Source organism: Diospyros lotus, chromosome 14 (assembly GCF_014633365.1).
Source record: "Diospyros lotus cultivar Yz01 chromosome 14, ASM1463336v1, whole genome shotgun sequence".
NCBI classification, from domain to species: Eukaryota; Viridiplantae; Streptophyta; class Magnoliopsida; order Ericales; family Ebenaceae; genus Diospyros; species Diospyros lotus.
Window position 1 is genome coordinate 339,932 of NC_068351.1, and position 21,426 is coordinate 361,357.

At 32.7% G+C, this 21,426-nt stretch overlaps 1 protein-coding gene across 4 annotated transcripts; it reads left to right on the forward strand.

Moving 5' to 3' along the window:
* The first annotated feature begins 8,743 nt into the window (after nucleotides 1–8,743).
* On the forward strand, nucleotides 8,744–20,784 carry LOC127790038 (phospholipid-transporting ATPase 1-like). 4 transcript variants are annotated; one of them, XM_052319281.1, is made up of 10 exons: nucleotides 8,744–9,184; nucleotides 9,358–11,742; nucleotides 12,830–13,184; nucleotides 13,332–14,124; nucleotides 15,084–15,207; nucleotides 15,819–16,038; nucleotides 17,446–17,904; nucleotides 17,991–18,250; nucleotides 18,684–18,778; nucleotides 19,444–20,784. In XM_052319281.1, exons 2-8 carry the CDS (start codon nucleotides 9,951–9,953, stop codon nucleotides 18,190–18,192), a joined length of 3,945 nt encoding a protein of 1,314 aa, XP_052175241.1. In that variant the 5' UTR covers nucleotides 8,744–9,184; nucleotides 9,358–9,950; the 3' UTR covers nucleotides 18,193–18,250; nucleotides 18,684–18,778; nucleotides 19,444–20,784. The 4 variants fall into 4 exon arrangements, with proteins under 4 accessions (XP_052175241.1, XP_052175242.1, XP_052175240.1 ...); XM_052319280.1 differs by lacking the exon at nucleotides 18,684–18,778 and having other exon boundaries at nucleotides 8,745–9,184; nucleotides 9,305–11,742; XM_052319279.1 differs by lacking the exon at nucleotides 18,684–18,778 and having other exon boundaries at nucleotides 8,745–9,184.
* Nucleotides 20,785–21,426: the final 642 nt, after the last annotated feature.

A 21,426-nucleotide genomic window follows, 5' to 3' on the forward strand; every position in this document is an offset into this window, starting at 1 on the left:
ATTTATAAATTTATAATAAATATAAATATAAATATAAATATAAATTAAAACTCCTAAACGTGAGGAAACATAGGTTTTCCAATGCTAATTAAAAATTCTCTTAAAATTTTTAATTTTTTATCTTAAAATTTAATTTTTGCAATGATAACAAAACTTTAAAAATATAGACTTTTACTTATTTTTCTTTTACTATGCATTAATTTTTTCCATAGTTTTGAAAATGTGATATCTTACATCCTAATTAGTATAAAAAAACCCATGCATTAGTATTGAAAATATGATATATGAATTTTGATTTCTTCCATAGTCTTGAAAATGTGATACCTTAAATATTAATTAATTAGCATTAAAAAACCCAAGGTATCATATTTTTAAAACTATAATATAGTTATTAAATTAAAATTAATAATTATTTAATCACTATCTTTGATTTGATGCAAGTTTTTGAAGGAAAAATTCACTATTGATTGCCCCTTGATAAAATACTTTGGCTGACTATCTTATTTTAATATATTATATAGGATATATAGGATTTAAAGATAACATTTTATACGAATGAACGATTTTCTATGATTTAATTAATAGTTTAAGTTGTCTATTCATATTTCACATAAATAATATTTATTTTTGATTGATTGATGAGATGATATGACATAAAATATTTATTTTTGATTAATTAATAATATTGAAAAACCTTTGCAAATTTAATATAAATTTTAAAGAAAAAAATAGTTTGGCAGATTAATTTTTGGAGGGAAAAAAATATTTGTAAACTATTATAATTTATTTAATATATTATATAAAAAAATATAAGATTTTATACAAATGGACGATTGTTTATGACTTAATTAATAATTTAAGTTGTTTATTCATATTTATCAGAAATAATATTTATTTTTGATTGATTGAGAGATTAATTGATGAGAATATATGATATAAAATATTTATTTTTGATTAATTAATAGTATTGGAAAACCTATGTAAATTTAATGCAAATTTTAGAGGCAATTTTTTTGGAGGAAAACTGTGTGTAAGAAGTTTGCTACTTTATATATTAAGATAACGGTAAGAATTTAAAATATTAATTATTAATTATCTGATTAATAATGATAGTGAATAATTAATGTAATTATCCAACTGATTATCCCAAAATGTGTGACTGTTAGGAAGTTTGAATGTCACATTGAAAACTAAATGATGTCTCATTTTAATTACAGTATAAATTTAAAATATCAATTGTCTGATTATTCTAAGTGATTAATAATGGTAGTAAATAATTAATGTAATGGCATATAAGCTGCATCCAGTTAATTAGTGATTATCCCAAAAAATTGCGTGTACCTTTTAAATAATAATAGTAAAAAATTTAAATATTAATTTATTTTTTGAAAAAAAAATTAAACTAATAAAAAACAAAAGAGCAAAAAAAAAAAAAAAGACCATGAAGCTATTGGACGTGAAAGTTATGGCTATGTTTACTTTTATAGTGCTTTAACTTCATATGAAGCATACTTTTATTATGTTTTTATTTTAATAATAATAATAGAAATTTAAAATATTAATTATTTGATTAATAACGAGAGTGAAGAATTAATTTAATTATATAAAAGCTGTAATTAAATTAATTTTATTTGATTATCTCAAAATGTGTGACTGTCAGGAAGTGTGAATGTCATATTAAAAACTAAATGATATCTTATTTTAATAATAATATAAATTTAAAATATTAATTATCTAATTATTTCAGTTAATTATTAATGATAGTAAACAATTAATGTAATGGCATAGAAATTGCACTTGATTAATGATTATCTCAAAATAATTGTGTATACCTTTTAAATATTAATTTATTTCTTAAAAAAAAATTAATTTTAGAGGAGAAAATTTTATACAGCTACTCTTATATTTTAATATATATTAAGAATTAAGATATACGTTGACTTAAAACACACATAAATTTACCTGCCCTTTGTGGGCACCCTGTTGCCCTTTCTTCTCTCTTGTGGATTGTTCTGGAAAATTATTATGAAGTGATTAAAGTAACTTTCATGCATGCTTATCTGTGAATAGACAAATTTAGATGTAATTTTAAATAAATTAAATTTTTATATATATAAAAGTAGCATAGTCTTAAAAAATAAATTTTTGAGAAAAATTTTGAATTAATGATTTACAATTAATACTTATTACATTAATAATTTATAATTTACATTAATAATTTAAATCTTTCAATTGCTTTGAAATAATAAATAGTAATAAAATTCCCTCCCCAAAACTTGCATTAATGATTTGCATTTAGTATTTATTGCATTAATAATTTATATTTTGTAATTTACATTAATAATTTAAATCTTTCAATTATTTTGAAATAATATGTACTAATTATTTTGGGATGGCACCGAGTTTTGAACTTGTTCTGCATTTACTCTTATAACGGTGCACCCCCTTGTGTGTACACCTGAGGAATCCTTTTTATTGGAGAGAAAATTCATAGTGAGATTTGAAGTCAAAACTTTGAGGGAGTAAGTCTGTGTGTTAGTTATCCTAATTTCTATTCCTGAGATTGTATGACCTTTAACCAAAAATCTGATTTAGAATGCTAAATTACTTATTCGATTTTATGCATTTTGGTTTCGAATTTGAAATTTTTACATTCATATAGTTATTGTGAATAAAGTTTGGCAGGTGTATAGTCTGATTGCTAAGGGACTAGCAATGTTTAAGTTGGGGGGTATGATTAGTGGTTAATTTTATAAAAATTTTGTTATAATTATACCCTTCTTTTGATCTTAAAAATAGTTTAAATTAGATATTAATATATATTTTATGGTTATATGCAAGTTTAAATTGAAAAATGAATGAAATGACATTTTAAAGTAAAATTTAACAATAATAATAATAATATATAAAATTATATATAATACATATACATCATTATATGCATGCATGTAATATATATATAATAAATATAATCTAATATATATATGTGCCATGTGTAATACATATATATAATATATAATTTATTAATAACATTAAATTATTTTTATTTTTTTTTAGGCATGAAGAATTCAAGCCCATGAAGACTTAAAGTCCATGAAGAATTCAAGTCCATGAAGAAATCAAGCCCATGAAAAATTAAAGTCCATGAAGAATTCAAGCCCATGAAGAATTAAGGCCCAATTTGAGCAACCCACGGAAGATATTATTTGGAGAAGGCCCAAGGATTATTTTTAATCCTAATGAAGATTAAAAACCAATTTATAGAAATCTATTTTTATTTTTTATGTGAGAGCTTTATTAGGTGTGTTTTTTAGCTAAAATCCATTTAACTATTAGGTGGATATTATAGCTAAAATCCATTTAACTTTATGAGTGCTTTATTAGGTATGTATTTTAGCTAAAATCCATTTAATATTAGGTGTGTATTATAGCTAAAATCCATTTAACTTTAAGTGTATGAGTGCCCATTAGATATAATTATGTCTAATTGAATAATTGAAATTGTGTGGTTTGTATTGCATCTTGTGGCCTATAAATAGCTCACTTGATTGCATTTGTAAGTGTGATTATTATTCTTGAATAAAAGTTTAGTTGTTTCCTTATAATTCTCTCTTTGAGAATTGTTCTTGTTCTTTCTCATTTTCTTTAGTACTTTCTCTTATAATCTTACTTTTTTCTTTCTTCTTTTAAATTCTTATGTCATTTATTATTACTTTATTATTCACCGCCTAAATGGCCGGTTAATTTGTGCCTTTAAATTTCTGCAATTTTAATTCTTGTCATTTAATTATTCACCGCCTAAATGGCCGGTTAGTTTATGCCTTTAAATTTCTGCAATTTTAATTCTTGTCATTTAATTCTCCACCGCCTAAATGGCCGGTTAGTTTATGCCTTTAAATTTCTTGTCATTTAAATTCTGTTATTTAAATTACGTCATTTAAATTTATGTCAATTAACTTTCAAATAAAAATGAGTAGTTAAATCTAATCTTGGGTTAAGGCAAGGACAGTGTCCAACGCCAATGATTCCCAAAGAAAGCTGCGCTTTAAATAAGTAACATTAATTTAAATTTCAGTATGAGTGTGTATTAATTATTAAAAAATCACTAGGTTTGGATTGGAGCGTAAGCCTAACTTAGAGCTTTCATGCCATGTATGAGAGTTACTAGAACTGGAAACGCTATCATACCCAAACCCGGATGATTAATTTAGTTGTTTTGTATATTAATTGTAATTGGATTTATGGTAGTTGCTTAAATTAGAATCCCGCATATCATGTATGGGGATTGCTTAACCTAGAACTATCATCATCTCTAATTGCATTTAATAACAAATCCTCATATCTGAAATTAAATTAATGTTGCTAATCTTTTATGCTAAAATTTGGGAATCAACGGGTTGGTACTGAAATTGTCTTAACTCAAGCACTATCCAAATTCATATTTTTACGTTTAATGTTTATTTCAATTTTTGCCTTACTTTATTTTCTAGTATCTGTTGTCTAAAAACAAAACCATAAAAAATCTTGTTGTCAATTTGTCCAAATGCGTGTGTGTGTGTGACATTCTTTTTCTTTTGCCATAAATAAATCTCTCAGTGGACGACCTGGATTCATCCAGAAAATATAAATTTAAATTTGGACTACAACTGCACTCGTACACTGGCGAGTATAAACCTCTCACTAAAATAAAAAAAATATAAAAGTTTTATTATGATTTGTTTTTATTGTGTTTTAATTGCAGGGTGAGAGTGCAGTCAGAAGAAAAAAAAAAGAAAAAGAAAAAAAGAAAAGAAAAGAAAAAGAAAAAGAAAAAGGAAGAGAAAAAAAAGAAATAGAGAAAAAATAGAGAAAAAAAAGGAAAAAATCATTGAAAAAATCTTGAAAAATAGGATTTGGAGGTTTAGTAATTTTTCAGAGATTTTGGCAAGAAAAATTGTCCTGTCACAGGTTTTGAGATTAGGGCACGCATACCGATGAAGCTAGAAAAGCCAAGTTAAGGATACTTTGAGGTTTAAAGTTGAAATGACTTGTGCGAATTTTGAAGTTGACATGTAAATCGAGGCAATGTACGTATTTCGAGGTAATACACGAATATCGATGTAGCTCGATAAGTTTGAAAAGGTAAGTGGTACTTTCTAACTAAATTTAATTTTATAAAAAATGCTTGGTTTGTAAGTGATTTATGTTTAAAAAACTCGATCTTCGGTAATGTTTTCATCATATTGACATGGCTTGATATGTATCCATCACGTAAATTGCATACATAACATGACTATGAAATGCATATGTATACATTGATATCATTGATCATATGCATGATGTCTGTTGGGAGTACGAACTGACGCCATTACTTTACCAAGGGTGCCCCCATACACCCCGATTTCGAAAAAGGTGGCTGTAAAAATGGGAGTAGCAAGAAGGGCGCAGTTAACCTCTACGATGAAGTAAGACATTGCATACATGTACGATAAAATATTTTATACCTTTACTTAGATGATTCATCATCTAACCTGGGTTTTACCTTTGAAATATTCAAACGTTTCAGATGGAGATTGTAGCAGATACGAGGATAAATGAGGTATGAAATGACACTTAGTAAGGTGCATAATTAATTGAATAATGAATAAAATGTATGTTATGTAGCTCATGTATTTAAGTTCTGCTATTTAGAATTCTGAACGTTTTGAGGAATAATGATGTATAACCTTATTTATGGTTAATGTTAGTTGAGAATTTATGCTTCGTATTAAGTTAAGTTTAGGACCGATGATGTAAGAACTGAATTTCAATTAATGTTAAGATGTCATGTTTGATCCTTGCTTTCGCATTTGATGTGTATAATAATTCTCTTTCGAGAAAAATATTTGGAGATTATGGGATGGATGTAAGGAAATATGTGATTTAGCTTTAAGTTTGAAGGAAAAAAATTTATTGTCCCAAAATTGTCCCAAGTTGTAACACGCCCGTAAAAGTGGGGCGTTACAATATTTCTCCCCTCCAAAAATCTGCCAAACTATTTTTTATATTTAAAATTTGTATTAAACTTGCATGAATTTTTCAATGCTATTAATTAATCAAAAATAAATATTTTTAATTAGATCTTCTCATCAATTAATTCGTCAATCAATAAAAAATAAATACTATTTATGAGAAATATGAATAGGCACTTAAAGTATTAATTAAGTCACGAAAAATTATCCATTAAATAAAATCTTATCTTTCTATAATATAATAATATATAATATCTTTATATATATAAAAGTATAATAGTTTTGAAAAAAAAAATTTCTCTCAAAACTTGCATTAATGATTTGCAATTAATATTTATTGCATTAATAATTTAAATCTTTTAATTTCTTTGAAATAATTAGTAATAAAATTTTTCCCCAAAACTTGCGTTAATGATTTGTATTTAATACTTATTGCATTAATAATTTATATTTTATAATTTGCATCAATAATTTAAAATTTTCAATTGTATTGAAATAATATGTACTAATTATTGTAAAATTAATAATGGATTTTAAATACTCGAGTTTTTCAATGCTAATTATAGAATTTTCAATACATTATTATGTGAATATTAAATATTTAATTAATCCGTCAATCAATCAAAAATAAATACTATTTATGAGAAATATGAATAGACACTTAAACTATTAATTAAGTCACAGAAAATTATTTATTTATATAAAATTATATCTTTATATATTATAATATAATAATATATACTAGAATAGTATGCAAATATTAATTCTCTCCAAAAATCTGCCAAACTATTTCTTACATCTAAAATTTGTATTAAACTTGCATGAATTTTTCAATACTATTAATTAATCGAAAATAAATATTTTATGTTAGATCTTCTCATCAATTAATTAATTAATCAATCTAAAATAAATACTATTAATGAGAAATATGAATAGACACTTAAAGTATTAACTAAGTCACAAAAAATTATCCATTAAATAAAATCTTATCTTTCTATAATATAATAATATATAATATATTATATTAAAGTAGAATAGTTTGCAAATTTTTGTTCTCTCAAAAAATCTGACAAGTTATTTTTTGCCTCTAAAATTTGTATTAAATTTGCATGGATTTTATGAAATATATTAATAGATAACTTAAACTATTAATTAAGTTATAGAAAATTGTCAATTTATTTAAAATATTATCTTTATGTCTTTATTCTATATATATTTATATAATATTAAAATATGATAGTCAAACAAAATAATTTACCAAGTGTCAATCCATGGTAAATTTTTTTCCTCAAAAATTTGCATTAAATCAAAGGTAGTGATTAATTAATTATTAATTACTTTAGTAATTATATTATGGTCTTGAAAATGTGATATTTTAACAAATTCATAAAAAATCATTTAAGGTTGTCAAATGCTAGGATTTTTCAATACTAATTAATATTTAAAGTATCACATTTTTAAGACTATGGAAGAAATCAAAATTCATATTTTTAAAATTTTGTTATTATTGAAAAAACTTATTCTTATTTATATTTAAGAATTTTAATTTATATCTATAATTATAATATAATAAATAAAGAATAACGAACATCTTTGAGTAGATATATTATAAATTTTATAATATTTATTTATAAATGAATATAATATAATAAATAAAAAATTTTATAAGTATTTTGTCAAGTGACCTATTTAATGTATTAATTATTATTTAACATATTAAATGACAGTATATTAAATTAAAGTATTCTCCATTAATATATTGAATAGTAAATAATTAATTAAACTTAAATTTTGATAAATAATTAAAGATTAAAAAAATTACAATTATTAATTCTATTAAAATTATTTAAAATAATAAATTTATTTTTTTATTTTTAAATTAAACTCTTCGTATATGACACGGCTCACCACTAGTTTATAATTAAAAAGTAAATATACTAAATGGACCAAATCTCATTGGACCGAGAGTCATAGAATGTGTGGCCCAATATCACAACCACGTAAAGGCCCAATAGACACAACTTATAGGTGTCATGAATGAACCAAGTGGGCCAATCCATGGGCCTCGGGAGGCACAGTCTATTTTACACCTCCACACAGAAGATAACAGAATCTGAAGTTGAAAACGTTGATCATGCTATTGTACTATTTGAATTATAAAAAGTTATTGAAATGACAAAATTATTCTTATTTAAATTACAAAACACCATTTCTCTTCTTCCCCTCTCTCTCATATTTCTCCCCTCATCCAATGACCATGGTCATCTCCTCTTTCCCCTTTTCATGATCACTTTTAATAATTGCTCGTTATTATTGTTGTCGCTTGTGTCGATCGTCACTGAAGATGCGATGATGATTGGCATAAGTAAAGCGACGAGCGCGACAAGATAAATGTGACAATTAATTGTTGTAGATGGTTATGGAAAAGGAGTTGAGAAAAGAGAAGAAACAATGAGTCGCTAAAGGGAACGACGTCTTATAATTTTGTAATTTGAGTGAGAGTAATTTTATTATTTTAAAATTTTTTAATATTCCAAAGAATACCAATACCAATACCAATAATAATAAAAGAAGTAGAGGCATGGGAAGGGGGCATATGCGATATACGATATACGGCATACGGTATATTTGTACGGCCTATACAGTAAGGGGCAAGTTGGGTATTTTGCAATGGAAAAAGGGGTTTGCCAAACAAAGAAAAGAAGCGAAGCGGCGCAAGCAACTATATAAAGAGCGGACACCGGTGGCATGGGCATTCCGGTCAGAGAGAGAGAGAGAGAGAGAGAGATAAAAGCACCCGACTCCCCAATTCCAACTAGGAAGAAAGCCAATATTCGTGCTCCTCCACTCGTCCTCTGTCTCTCTCTCTCTCAATCCACCTCGCCAGTTTCCATTTCATCAAAACAATTCAAATTCATCCACGGGAAACATCATAATCTCGCGTCGTTGTCGACCTGCAGTAATAATCACGAGAAAAAGCTGATCGGATTCATAAAAACTCAAGAGCGAAAGAGGCTTCTCTGTCCAAACATCCAGATCTGCATCACATTGCTGAGCCCTCTGCCATTTTCGCTATGATTTCGTATTCAGTGTATTGAAGGGACCCTCTGGCTTTATGTGCAGTCTCATTTTTCGGTTTCCGAGACGATAGTAAGCATCGTCGTTTGTTAGCGCCCAATTGCCAATTTACAGAGGTCTGTTCGTATCCCTCGCCTTTACGTATCGCATTGTTTAAAATTTTCGACTTTTTACAAGGCTTGTAATTTCATTTTCTTGGCTGCTGCAATTTCTTTTTTACACCTTTTCCGGGATAGGGTTATGACGGCCACTGATTCTCTGATGCCTTTTGTTGCGTCATTGTTTTCAGTTTCGGCATTTCCTGGGGATTCCGTAGAAAATTATTGCTTGAAGTGGAGCTTTATGGGACTTCTTGTCATTGAACTCAATGGGAGAGTTTCGTATTTGTGAGTTGGGGATTCTTGCCTCTACATGTATCAAAGGCTAAAAAGGACAGATTTTGATCCGGTTTTGGCTCAAGAGCCTCCCCTTTTCTCCTTTTGAGGGTTACAATTTGCTTTTACCCAGGAGAAAAGGGGTTTGAAATGTATGTACCTTTTTTTTTTTTTTCTGATTCGTTGGGAAAGGAGCATCAACAGCATTTCATCGGCTATCTAGTCTTCTTCTGTATCGTTGCTCCATTGTAGTGGATAAAATTACCACTTATTAAGAATCTGGTTTAATGAGTACTATTATGTTTGCGTCTCATTTGGCGGAACACTATAGTTTGATCTGAGAAAGAGTAAGACGGATTTAGATTTTGGATCGGATGTCATTTTTGGCCGAGATAAGCTCAAATTTATATTGCTCCAATGATGGAAGGAACAGGAATTTTATTCTGGGCTGTCTGATTTTTGAAGCTCAGGAACTGAGGTGGCTTTCAGTTGTGCTATTCTCCAATGCATGTCCATTGGAGAATTATTTATGACTTCAGATAAGCCTTTGCTGTCATCCTCTGATCTTTTTTCTGCACCACCTTCCGATCCACCTTCTAGAGTTAACTCTCTGGGATGTCTCTGTCATAATGCATCATTCTCCTCTTCCACTTTTGAGGGTACGCAAGATGACTTTTGTGAACTGAAGGATAGCAACGGAGAGAACATTGATAATTTTATCTCTGTTGTTGATACCGGACCATGTGAGGAAAACCTCGATCATTCTACTTCTGCAATATCCAAGTTCCATGTGGATGAATCTCAGCTCTTTGAGCAGATCTCTTTGGAGTGTTCCCCTTCCAAGAGGAAAGGCCCAGTATCTCGGGGTGGTACCATGGAGCTTCAGCAAAATTCTACAATTCCGGATATGCCCATGGCTCCGGTTAAGGTCCAAGATAAATTGGATAACCCTCAGAGGATTCGTCACAAAAGCATGCAGTTTGATAATAATCTGTCACATGAGGAGAATCCAAGGCTGATTTTTGTTAATGATTCAAGGAAGACTAACAGTAATGGTGAGTTCACTGGGAATGCGATCCAAACCAGCAAGTATACTTTCATTAATTTCTTGCCGAAGAATCTCTTCATTCAATTCCATCGGCTTGCATACTTATACTTCTTAGCCATTGCTGCTCTCAACCAGCTTCCACCTCTTGCTGTTTTTGGCAGAACAGTGTCTCTTTTTCCTCTTCTTTTTGTGCTGCTTGTGACGGCTATTAAAGATGGTTATGAGGATTGGCGAAGACACCGATCTGATAAGAATGAGAATAACCGGGAAGCTGAAGTTCTTCAATCTGGCAAGTTTCAGTTGAAAAGGTGGAAAAATATACAGGCTGGTGAAGTTGTGAAGATATGTGCTGATGAAACAATTCCTTGTGACATGGTTCTATTGGCCACTAGTGATCCCAGTGGACTTGCTTACATTCAGACAATGAATTTAGATGGCGAGTCAAACTTGAAAACAAGGTATGCTAGGCAAGAAACAGCTTCAATGGTATTTGAAGGAGGTACTTTTTCCGGGCTTATCAGATGTGAGCAGCCTAATAGAAATATATATGAATTCACAGCCAACATGGAGTTCAAAGGGCAGAAGTTTCCCCTCAGCCAGTCCAACATCATCTTGCGTGGTTGCCAGCTGAAGAACACCGAGTGGGTACTTGGTGTAGTGGTCTATGCTGGTCAGGAAACAAAGGCAATGCTAAACAGTGCAATGTCCCCTTCCAAAAGAAGTAGGTTGGAAAGCTACATGAATAGGGAAACTCTGTGGTTGTCTATTTTTCTTTTCATCATGTGCCTGGTCGTTTCCCTTGGAATGGGTCTCTGGCTTCAACGCTACAAGGACAATCTTGATATGCTGCCTTATTACAGGAAAAATTATTTTGGAAGTGGAGGATCTCTTGGCAAGCCTTACAGATTTTATGGGATTCCAATGGAGACTTTTTTCTCCTTCTTGAGCTCTATTATAGTGTTCCAGATAATGATACCAATTTCTCTTTATATAACTATGGAGTTGGTTCGGTTGGGGCAATCATACTTCATGATTGGAGACAGGCATATGTATGACAATAACACTGGTTCTCGGTTTCAATGCAGATCCTTGAATATTAACGAGGATCTGGGCCAAATACGCTATATATTTTCTGATAAGACAGGCACACTTACTGAGAATAGAATGGAATTCCGACAAGCAAGTGTGTACGGAAAGAGTTATGGGAGGTCCATGCTTAATGCTGAGACATTGCAAGATATGAACTTAGCAGGTAAAATACGGGTCTTATTCTACTCTATTGGACTATTCTTTTAATCAGTTGTATTGATTATGTTATGGTTTCATCCAATTTAGCTCTGTTCATGGAAAAAGTCTTCTTTTGCTGTCAAAAACCTGCTTAATTTAGCCATTTCTTAAAGTTACTTCATTCCACTTTTGTCATTTGCTCTTTTGTGGTGTTATTTTAAATAAGTGATTTGAAAAGTCAAAAAAACCCCTAGGGTTGGCCTGGTGGTAAGAGGCTATGGTGGCCTCCTTTGCCACCAGGGTTCAAACCTCTCTAGAGCAACCTCATGCAGTGATTTTTGTGTGCTTACCTAGTGAGTGTGTTTTGTGGAATATTGCACATGCCAAATGAATTTATCTAGTTCACGCTTGAAGGGTAGTGACTGCAGGTTCTCATCAACAGAGAGAGAGAGAGAGAGAGGTCAAAAAGCTTTTGAACACTAAGACATAAATGTGGTTTGTGCTTGCCTTGCCTTCTTCCTATAGTGGGATTAAGGCTTGATATCTTCTTGTTGTGCTTGTGAACTCTTTTACACCCATTTTTTTGTCCTTTTGCAAGCAATTTCTTATCCTTCATTTTTTTGCATATGATGTAATGCGCTAGGAAATATTGAATCCTGCACTTCCCAAACATACGGTTCCCCCCTCTTCTGAATCCATTATTAGTGTCAAGCATAGAAACGTCTATGCCATTACGGTGTTCAAATTGTAGAAACAGCAAAATGATGAACCAAATTCTTGAGTATCAATTAAGTCACATGGGTTTTGCATTAAATGGGCCTTTCTGAAGTCGTGCCTTTTAAGTTATAGGAGAGACACCCTAATATCTCAGGAGCATAATAATGTGATGGAATCAGTGGTAGAACTTGATTATCTCAGGCAGATGCAGTGTATAGTACTACTACTGGGAGCTGAATATGAAAGTCATAAATAAACACTTAGTTTTTTTTAGATTGGAAGTAAACCCTCAGTTTATCAATTATTACATGATAACATATTACATCCTGTGGGCCATGGCAATTATCTTATGAAGAAATTTTCTTCCCCCCAACCCCACCCCTGGAACTTTGCAGTAGTGCCAACCGTAGGCCCTCTGCTTAGAAGGAGATGGAGGCTTAAATCTGAAATTGCTGTTGATCCTGAACTTTTAGCATTGTTGCATGGAAACTTAGCTGGGGATGAAAGAAGCACCGCACATGAGTTTTTTCTTACATTAGCTGCATGTAATACTGTGATCCCTGTTCTTACTGGAGATCCATCTTCAAGCTGCATTGGGAGTGAATTACATGAAGCTGTTGAAGCTATTGATTATCAGGGTGAATCCCCAGATGAGCAAGCACTAGTAGCTGCCGCCTCTGCTTATGGATATACTCTTTTTGAGCGGACATCAGGGCATATTGTGATTGATGTCAATGGTGAAAAGCTAAGGTAGACACTGCTATCAGTCCAGTTTCTTTATTACATCAATTATTGATAAAATATTTGAGTACATAGTGGTTATGCATTGATTTTTATGCATAGGAGCATGCCCTTTTTTGGTTGATCAGTAATTTATTAATTCTATATGCAATGTAGGCTGGATGTTTTGGGTCTGCATGAGTTTGATAGTGTTCGCAAAAGAATGTCTGTGGTTATAAGATTTCCTAATAATGATGTGAAGGTGTTAGTGAAAGGTGCTGATACTTCAATGTTGAGCATTCTAAAAAAAGATCCTGGAGGGTACAATCACATAGGAGATGTGACACGGAGTCATTTGAATGAATATTCGTCTGAAGGTCTACGAACACTTGTAATTGCTGCCAAGGATCTTACAGATGCAGAACTTGAAGAGTGGCAATGCATGTATGAAGATGCAAGCACTTCATTGACTGACAGATCCGCAAAACTGCGTCAAACAGCTGCTGTTATTGAATGCAATTTACATCTACTTGGGGCTACTGCAATTGAGGACAAGCTACAAGATGGTGTACCAGAAACCATCGAGTCCCTAAGGAAAGCAGGGATCAAGGTCTGGGTTCTCACTGGAGATAAGCAAGAGACGGCAATTTCAATTGGTCTTTCTTGCAAACTGTTGACCTCAGATATGCAACAGATTATAATAAATGGAACTTCAGAAGAGGATTGCAGAAATCTATTATCTTATGCTAAGTCTAAATATGGTGTGAAATCATCAAACTGTGGGAGTTGGAATTTGAAATGGAAAAAGAATGCTGAAGGTCATCATCTTCAGATTTCTGATGGTGCTAAGTTGTCTAATGTGCCGCAATGTCATACAGAAAGTGAAGAAACAACTTCAAGTGCACCTCTAGCCCTTATCATTGATGGCAATAGTCTGGTGTACATCTTGGAGAAAGATCTGGAGTCTGAGGCATGAAACCTTTCACTTATCAAAAACTTCGATTTGACTGGTTTTGCAATGTTCTTTTGTATTTATTAATTTCTGTCATGGCTTGAATTTAGTTATTACATACTTGGGTGAACTTGAAACCAGTGTTATTAAAGGCCCAAGGAGCAAAAAGGTGTTGGAGCCTAAGGCGCAAGGCGAGGCATGCGCCTGATGGAACTAGGCACATGCTAACAAAAAAAAAAAATAAAAAATATATATCTTAGTTGAAGAATAAGGTATAAAATAAGTCTTAACTCCTAATAATGTATTCATAAGCATGTTATTAAGAAAAATTAAAATATTTAACATATATTAATGAAAAGAACAATAAAAAATGCCAAAATATGCAATTTAAAAGTCTTTAAGTCAACTTAAATTAAATCTTAAACAATTTATAGGTCTTAAATTTTAATTAAGATTAACTAATTATGCATTTTAAATAATCTAAAAATCATTCTCATCATTAAAATCAAACATTTCCATAATTTAATCATTAGAAGCATCATCTCTAATATCCTCTACTTCCATATCATCTCCTTCTCCATCTTCATCAAGTTCAAATTCAATTGGAACATTTGAAGTAGTAGCCATTTTACTCATTGTTAAATTTGTGGTTGAAGCAATAAATATAAACTCTAAACAGTAAAAAATTAAATAAAGTAATAAACAGTAAAATAAAACCCCTAAAAAGCAGTTAAAAAAGTCCAGGAGTGCCTGAGCCCAAGGCGCCTTGGGCCTAGGTGCGCCTGGGCGTGCCTTGTTGGTATGTGCCTGCCTGGAAGCATTCTAGGCGCCCAAGGTGCACCTAAGCACATGCATGCGCCTAGGCACCCCTTTAATAGCACTGCTTGAAACAATTTGATAGGCCTTATTTCATGGATAGTTGCTTTATCTTTATTTCAAAGTTGTCTTACTCGGTACCATTGTTACTTTTGGAACAGTTGTTCGACCTTGCAACTGCTTGTAGGGTGGTGATCTGCTGTCGTGTTGCACCCTTGCAGAAAGCTGGAATTGTTGACCTAGTTAAAAGTCGTACTGATGATATGACACTGGCTATAGGTGATGGTGAGTTTACTTCTACCCCTTTCAGGTCTACCCTATGTTACATGGACTCGGCTATGTGTATCAGATGGTTGTGTTTCCACTTGCCATACCTTCATAAGATTCTTAATCTTATAATACCAGGATTGGTATTGGGGACTTGGATGTGGGTATACATGGTCACGTTTTCAATAGATAATGTAATATTGTATTTGATGATATTCTAAAATGAAATTATACTGTTGTCTGGAAATTTGTTCCAAATTAAATCAAATATTGAGGAAAGGTAATATTTCTATCTCTATGCTAGAGTTTCTAAAATTTTCTGTAGTATGAAAGGTGTGCTGCTTTTTCTGGAAGCATCATTAAAATTAGAGGATCCTAGTGTTAAATTTTGGTACATGTGTTAGACATGTGTTTCATACCCTTGTGTTTGTCATATCTGGTGGATATGGGCGTGCAGAGGGAATGGCAAGCATCCATGTGATACATGGTCTAGCAGGCTTGACATGAGTCCTTGTATTCACATGTGGATCTTTATATTTGATTTTGGGAAAATGTGGCTGCACTCAAAGCTTGATGGGTTCAGGGCTCGTATTTTTGTTTTCTTGTGTTGACTTGGGAGCTTTATATAGGGGCCAATGACGTGTCAATGATCCAAATGGCGGATGTCGGTGTCGGTATATGTGGTCAGGAGGGGCGTCAAGCTGTGATGGCATCAGATTTTGCTATGGGGCAGTTTCAGTTTCTAAAAAGATTACTTCTGGTACATGGACATTGGAATTATCAGCGTGTTGGTTATCTGGTTCTTTACAACTTCTACCGCAATGCCGTATTTGTTGTGATGCTCTTCTGGTAAGCATAGTTTCCTTTTGGTTTTGGAATACACCATTCTTCAATGCTCATAGATGATAGAACACCCGTCTTCTTTTCACTTCATACATTGCTTTTCTCAAATTTTTCTTTTAAAACATTTTGCAGGCCTTTTCACTGTAATTTATGGTTCTGAATAATATTATTAACCAATTGCAAGGTGGAATCAATATTGACAGAAATGTCTTTTCTTTTTTCTGAAAGCTAGAATTCCTGTAGCTGGGGTAAAGGCTATGTTGTTCTCTTCTTTTAAAGAGAAATTCAAGTTTTATTGACAGATGAGCTGTTAAAATATGTCCAGAGACCAAAAAGAACATCCTCTTCCTAAAAGCTCCCCACATAGCGTAGCCACATTTTATGCATGTACGAGATTCATCAACCATTTGATCTATTGTAGGGGGAACTCTTCAATTTGATAAACTTGACTTCAAATTGAAGCATGATCTAAGCTTTTGACTACTTAAACTCGGGTCCTTGAAAATGGAGCGTCTAAAGTTGATCACTACAGAAAGGAATCCAACTTATCCCTTTCAGCTCAAACCCCATGTTCTCAACTCCAAAATTTTCAAGAAAAAGACCCCACTTAACATGATTGTAAGGTTTCTCCATATCTACCTTATAAAATAAACCTGGGAAGAGCTGTCAATGTTGAGACCTATATACTTATTGGCAATAACAGCTATATTTGAAATTTGATGCCCCCTACATTTTTAAAGGGAGAACAATGCTGGTGGCGCTGATAACTTCTTTCATTCTTGAAGATAGAAGTTTAGATATTGTCTTATATATGCTATTGACTAAACTATTCAGTCTAAATTTTTTTTATTATCTGAACTAAACCACTAATGAGCTAAAATTGTTGCATTAAGACTTTCCTCAAAGCCAGCAGCCATAAAACTGAAAATTTGTAAGAAGCTATACCAACTGCAGTGCTACAATGCTAAACAGCCAGCCAGCAAAAAATCATCCTGACTGGGGGTCTTATCACTCTTAAATCTGTTGAGAGGTTTCAGGGCCTCTTCTCCTGTGGAAGGGCTCTCCAGCCGGGCTCCTATTAGATGATAAGGAGTTGAACTCAAAAGCCTACAGAGAAGGCCCTAAATCTCCTTTTCCATGTATTGGTTCTTTTGAAACTCAACTATACCTCTTCAAATTTCATTGGCACTCACTACATCAATACCATGTATAAAACTCAAATATTACATTCTTATGATTTTTCAGAAATTTGATATCTGATGTCATGTTTGTTACTGAATTGACTCGTCATTGTTTGCTTACAATTTTTATGGTCCTTGCAATATCATAGCTTGAATCTCTGATGTATTCCTTCATTCTTCATTTTAATGCAGTTAGAGACTTTTTTGCCTGAAGTTGCTATCCTATTTTCAGGTATATACTGTATACGGCTTTCTCAACAACTTCTGCATTAACAGATTGGAGTAGCGTCTTCTATTCAGTCATTTATACTTCAGTGCCAACCATTGTCGTTGGTATTCTGGACAAGGACTTGAGTCATAGGACACTCCTCCAGTATCCAAAACTCTATGGTGCAGGCCACAGACAGGAGAGCTACAATATGTCTCTCTTTTGGATCACAATGATTGACACACTATGGCAAAGTCTTGTTCTTTTTTATGTACCACTATTTACCTACAGCGAAAGCACTATTGACATATGGAGCATGGGAAGTTTGTGGACCATTGCTGTTGTTGTCCTAGTTAATGTGCACTTGGCTATGGACATTCAGCGGTGGTTGTTGCTTACTCATTGTGCAGTTTGGGGATCAATAATCATTACGTATGCCTGTGTGGTAACATTGGATTCTATACCCAGCTTCCCCAATTACGGGTCAGTGTTGTGGTTGAGATATGAATGCTATATGTTTCTGTTATCGCAGTTCACCATGAGGAGCTAATATGTTTTGTCTTTGGCAGGACAATCTATCACCTGGCAAAATTGCCTTCATATTGGCTCTCGATCTTGCTTATAATAGTATTAGCACTGCTTCCTCGTTTTATTTTCAAAGTCATACATCAAACTTTTTGGCCTTCAGATATCCAGATAGCCAGAGAAGCTGAGATACTGAGGAAACGACCTAGTTACTTTTGGTTGAAGGCAGATCAAGATTCAAGTTGACATGCATATTGTTTTATCTTGTTGACTGACTCCTCCCAAAAGTTAGCAGCCCATAATAGTAAGTTCAATTTCATTGATTCAAAATTTACTTTTACGTCCCATTCATGGAAGTAAGTAATTCTATTGAAACACGAGAAGTATCTAAGTCTTAACTGCAATCTCTACTTGACACCCCCCCCCTCTCTCTTTCTCTCTCTCATGCATTCTAGCTTTTGGCATAAGCTTTCTTTAACAATATATGTAGGATGAGCTCAGTCATTTATTTTACATTATCAACGAAGAATTGATAGGTCAAGCTAGCCATATAGATCAACTATTTGCTTTGTGCTTTCTAATCATTATTACTTCACTCTACACTTTTAGCAAGGACAACTGCTTTTTTTTGTTACCTCGTTTGTGCAAAAACTAGTTTTTACTCCATGGTTTGCCTGTGTTGATATGAATTTAGATTCAGATTAGTCTGCAGTCTGATAAGACGAACCTTTTTCTAGGTTGAGGTAAACAAGGGAAATTTTTCATGCGATGTATATTATGTACTTGAGTTTTTCTTCTGAACCTGTGGAGTTTAGAACTTCCCCAAGAGCAGGTAGTTTTCAACTTTTTAATACTTGAGAATGATGTGACTGGTTTGAGAATTTAATTTCAAGTGTGCATTTGAAAGTCATATTCTTGGAACAAGAATTTCAATTTAGTCATGTATTTGAAACGTGATGCAGCCAGCCCACAAGATTTTGGTAAATGACTTAAAATTTCCTAGAACCACTCAGTTTAAATAATAAAAACTTTATTTTCATTAGTTGATTAAGCTGCAGCTACAATTATTAGCTATTGGAAAGGTGGCTTAGAAGACCACTAATTATTTGATTTCACACTTGTCGTAATATGTTCACAACCATAATCGACAGTCTTAATAATTTTTTGTCAAGATTGTTATTCATGGCACATTAGGAGCATCATGCTATAATTTTTTTGTGAATCCAAGTTATAGACCTTGTATGCATCAGGTAACCTCGTGTGTATATTTCACTTCTAAAAAAAAAAATAATAGGTTCTTGTTTCATCAGACAAAAAAATTACATTGGCAAGAGAAATGAGGAAGCAAGATGTAGAAGATTCTCTTAAAAAATTCACAGAGTTCCGTTTTCTCCAAGCGGATAATAAGGAACCGTGTATAAATATTGTGTTGAAGTCATCAGCCATCACTTTTGGCTGGACCTTTTAATGATTTTGTTTCATTTTTTTCTTGTTCAGTTCTGATGAGTGGCACAAGCTGAAGGTCACCATGTGAAGCAAAAACTCAAGAATTGACATAATGCCAAATTGGACATTATGATAACTAGGGGGTAGAGGAGGCTAAGACAAGGCCAAGAAGTGAGGATCTGGCTAATACTGAAAATAAGACGATCAACTCAAAAGGGAGAAAGTAGAGAGACAGAAGGAGGTTGTTGGTTTTTCTGGTTATCATGGAGGTTTGCTCTTTGAACAGGTGAAAATGCTTGATAGTCAGGATTTCATCCTCATGTTAATGTCAGGAATGGCCAGTAGAAAAACTGTAAGTATATAACAAAATCATGTAAAGATCATGTGTATCATTTCTCTTTCACTATACAAAAATGAAATAGGAAGTGTTGGACAGTCAAAAGATTGAGGCGATGGCATAGTTTGATGCCATTAAAAACTGAGCTACCGTACGTGGCCATATTAACTACATTAACACAAAACCAAGGCCCTTCCGTACTACCCTAAAGTGCTTCAGCCAGCCATATGCCCCAGAATCATATGTGATTGAAGGTGGAAGCTCTTGAGGGAGAAGGGATGTGGAATGCCTTGCTTTTTCTTTTATGATTCATGAGGAGCCTCCTTAGCACACAATTATGGGAGAGTTTTAAGTCTTTTTTTGGAGTATTTGTACTAATTTGTCGCACTTGTAGATTATATAGATACAGGTTGGATAACAGATTATGATAAAGGGAAAAAACAGTATCTTTCTTCTTACATTCTCAAAAAAAGAAGAAGAAGAAAAGAAGTAAAAAGGTGCATCGTGCCCAGTTACTGGGTCTAAGATCAACCTGTGCGCGCGCGCAAATCTACTATTATAGATCCCCAAATCAATTATTTGTTTTTGAGTGTAACAAATGTTTGAATGCCTCGTTATATTCTGTAATTCATGTGTATGCTCGAGGATGTGGAGGCTGTTTATGAGCGGTACCAGTCGGGCGGTCCCAAAATTGTCTGCGTCTGTGAGCTGCTTGCTTATCTGGTGTTGGGCAGGCAAAGGAATGTTATAGCTATACGTGACAGGGCCAGGGCCAGTCCTTTGATAATTAAACAGGGGCTTGTATATTTTTCATTGAAGGAGCGAAGGGAAGGTGATATATGGGAATATTCGAATCTCGTGTTTTCAATATTAGTTGGTAGACCAGCCAACCGTAATGTTCGTATTTTCCAGTTCAGGCGCATTCCTTGATGCGGTTGGTTTAGCGCAGAGTGCTTTGAAAGATTTAGAATTGAAAAGAGTAACAATGTGAAAATGTTGCAGAATGTTTGTTATTATATTGGTGATATATTCCTCCTCGATAGGGTGTTGGGATCTTTTTCTTTCTTTTAATAGATAGAGGATATGATATCTCTCGACTCTCTCTCTCTCTCTCTCTCTTTTTATAATACTAAGAATTGAATCTTGGGGATTCATTCATTCAACCCTTAAAGCGAACATACAATACATACATGCATACAAAGACGAATATGGCCACGTAAGTGTGAACATTGATGCGAAGCACGTGGATGTGGATGTGGATGTGGATGGCAGTAGCCTGTGGTGTGGGCGCAACTGACAGCTGGTGTCTGCTTCTCCTCAAGTTTCAACCGCAGGCCAGCTAGCCAGCCAGAATTAGATGCCGATGCCATCCATTCCCCATTCCAGAAGCCCACTTTGGGTGGGGGGGGGTGGGGTTGGAATGACTGTTTTCTTCAACAAAATTAAAAAAAAGTATTATTGATCACGGAAAAAAATGGCAACTTCTCTTAACAATACAAATTTAGTAGATAGGAGGAAAGAGAAAATCCATTTTTTTTTTTAATCAACAGGTAAATATGTATAATTAATCAAATAAATTGTACAAAAACACTGGACATACCTAGGCAAAACAAAAGATGGAACAAATTTGTATGACCTATAACTAAGACCTAAAAATGGGATAAAACATAAGGATATAAAGAAAAAATAACTATGTA

Bases quoted from the DNA above. Each gene is read 5' to 3' on its own strand.
- LOC127790038 (XM_052319281.1), top strand. From the start codon at position 9,951: ATGTCCATTGGAGAATTATTTATGACTTCAGATAAGCCTTTGCTGTCA. The intron at 13,185-13,331 runs GTAGACACTGCT...TATGCAATGTAG, and splicing joins GTCAATGGTGAAAAGCTAAG to GCTGGATGTTTTGGGTCTGC. The intron at 14,125-15,083 runs GCATGAAACCTT...CTTTTGGAACAG, and splicing joins AGAAAGATCTGGAGTCTGAG to TTGTTCGACCTTGCAACTGC.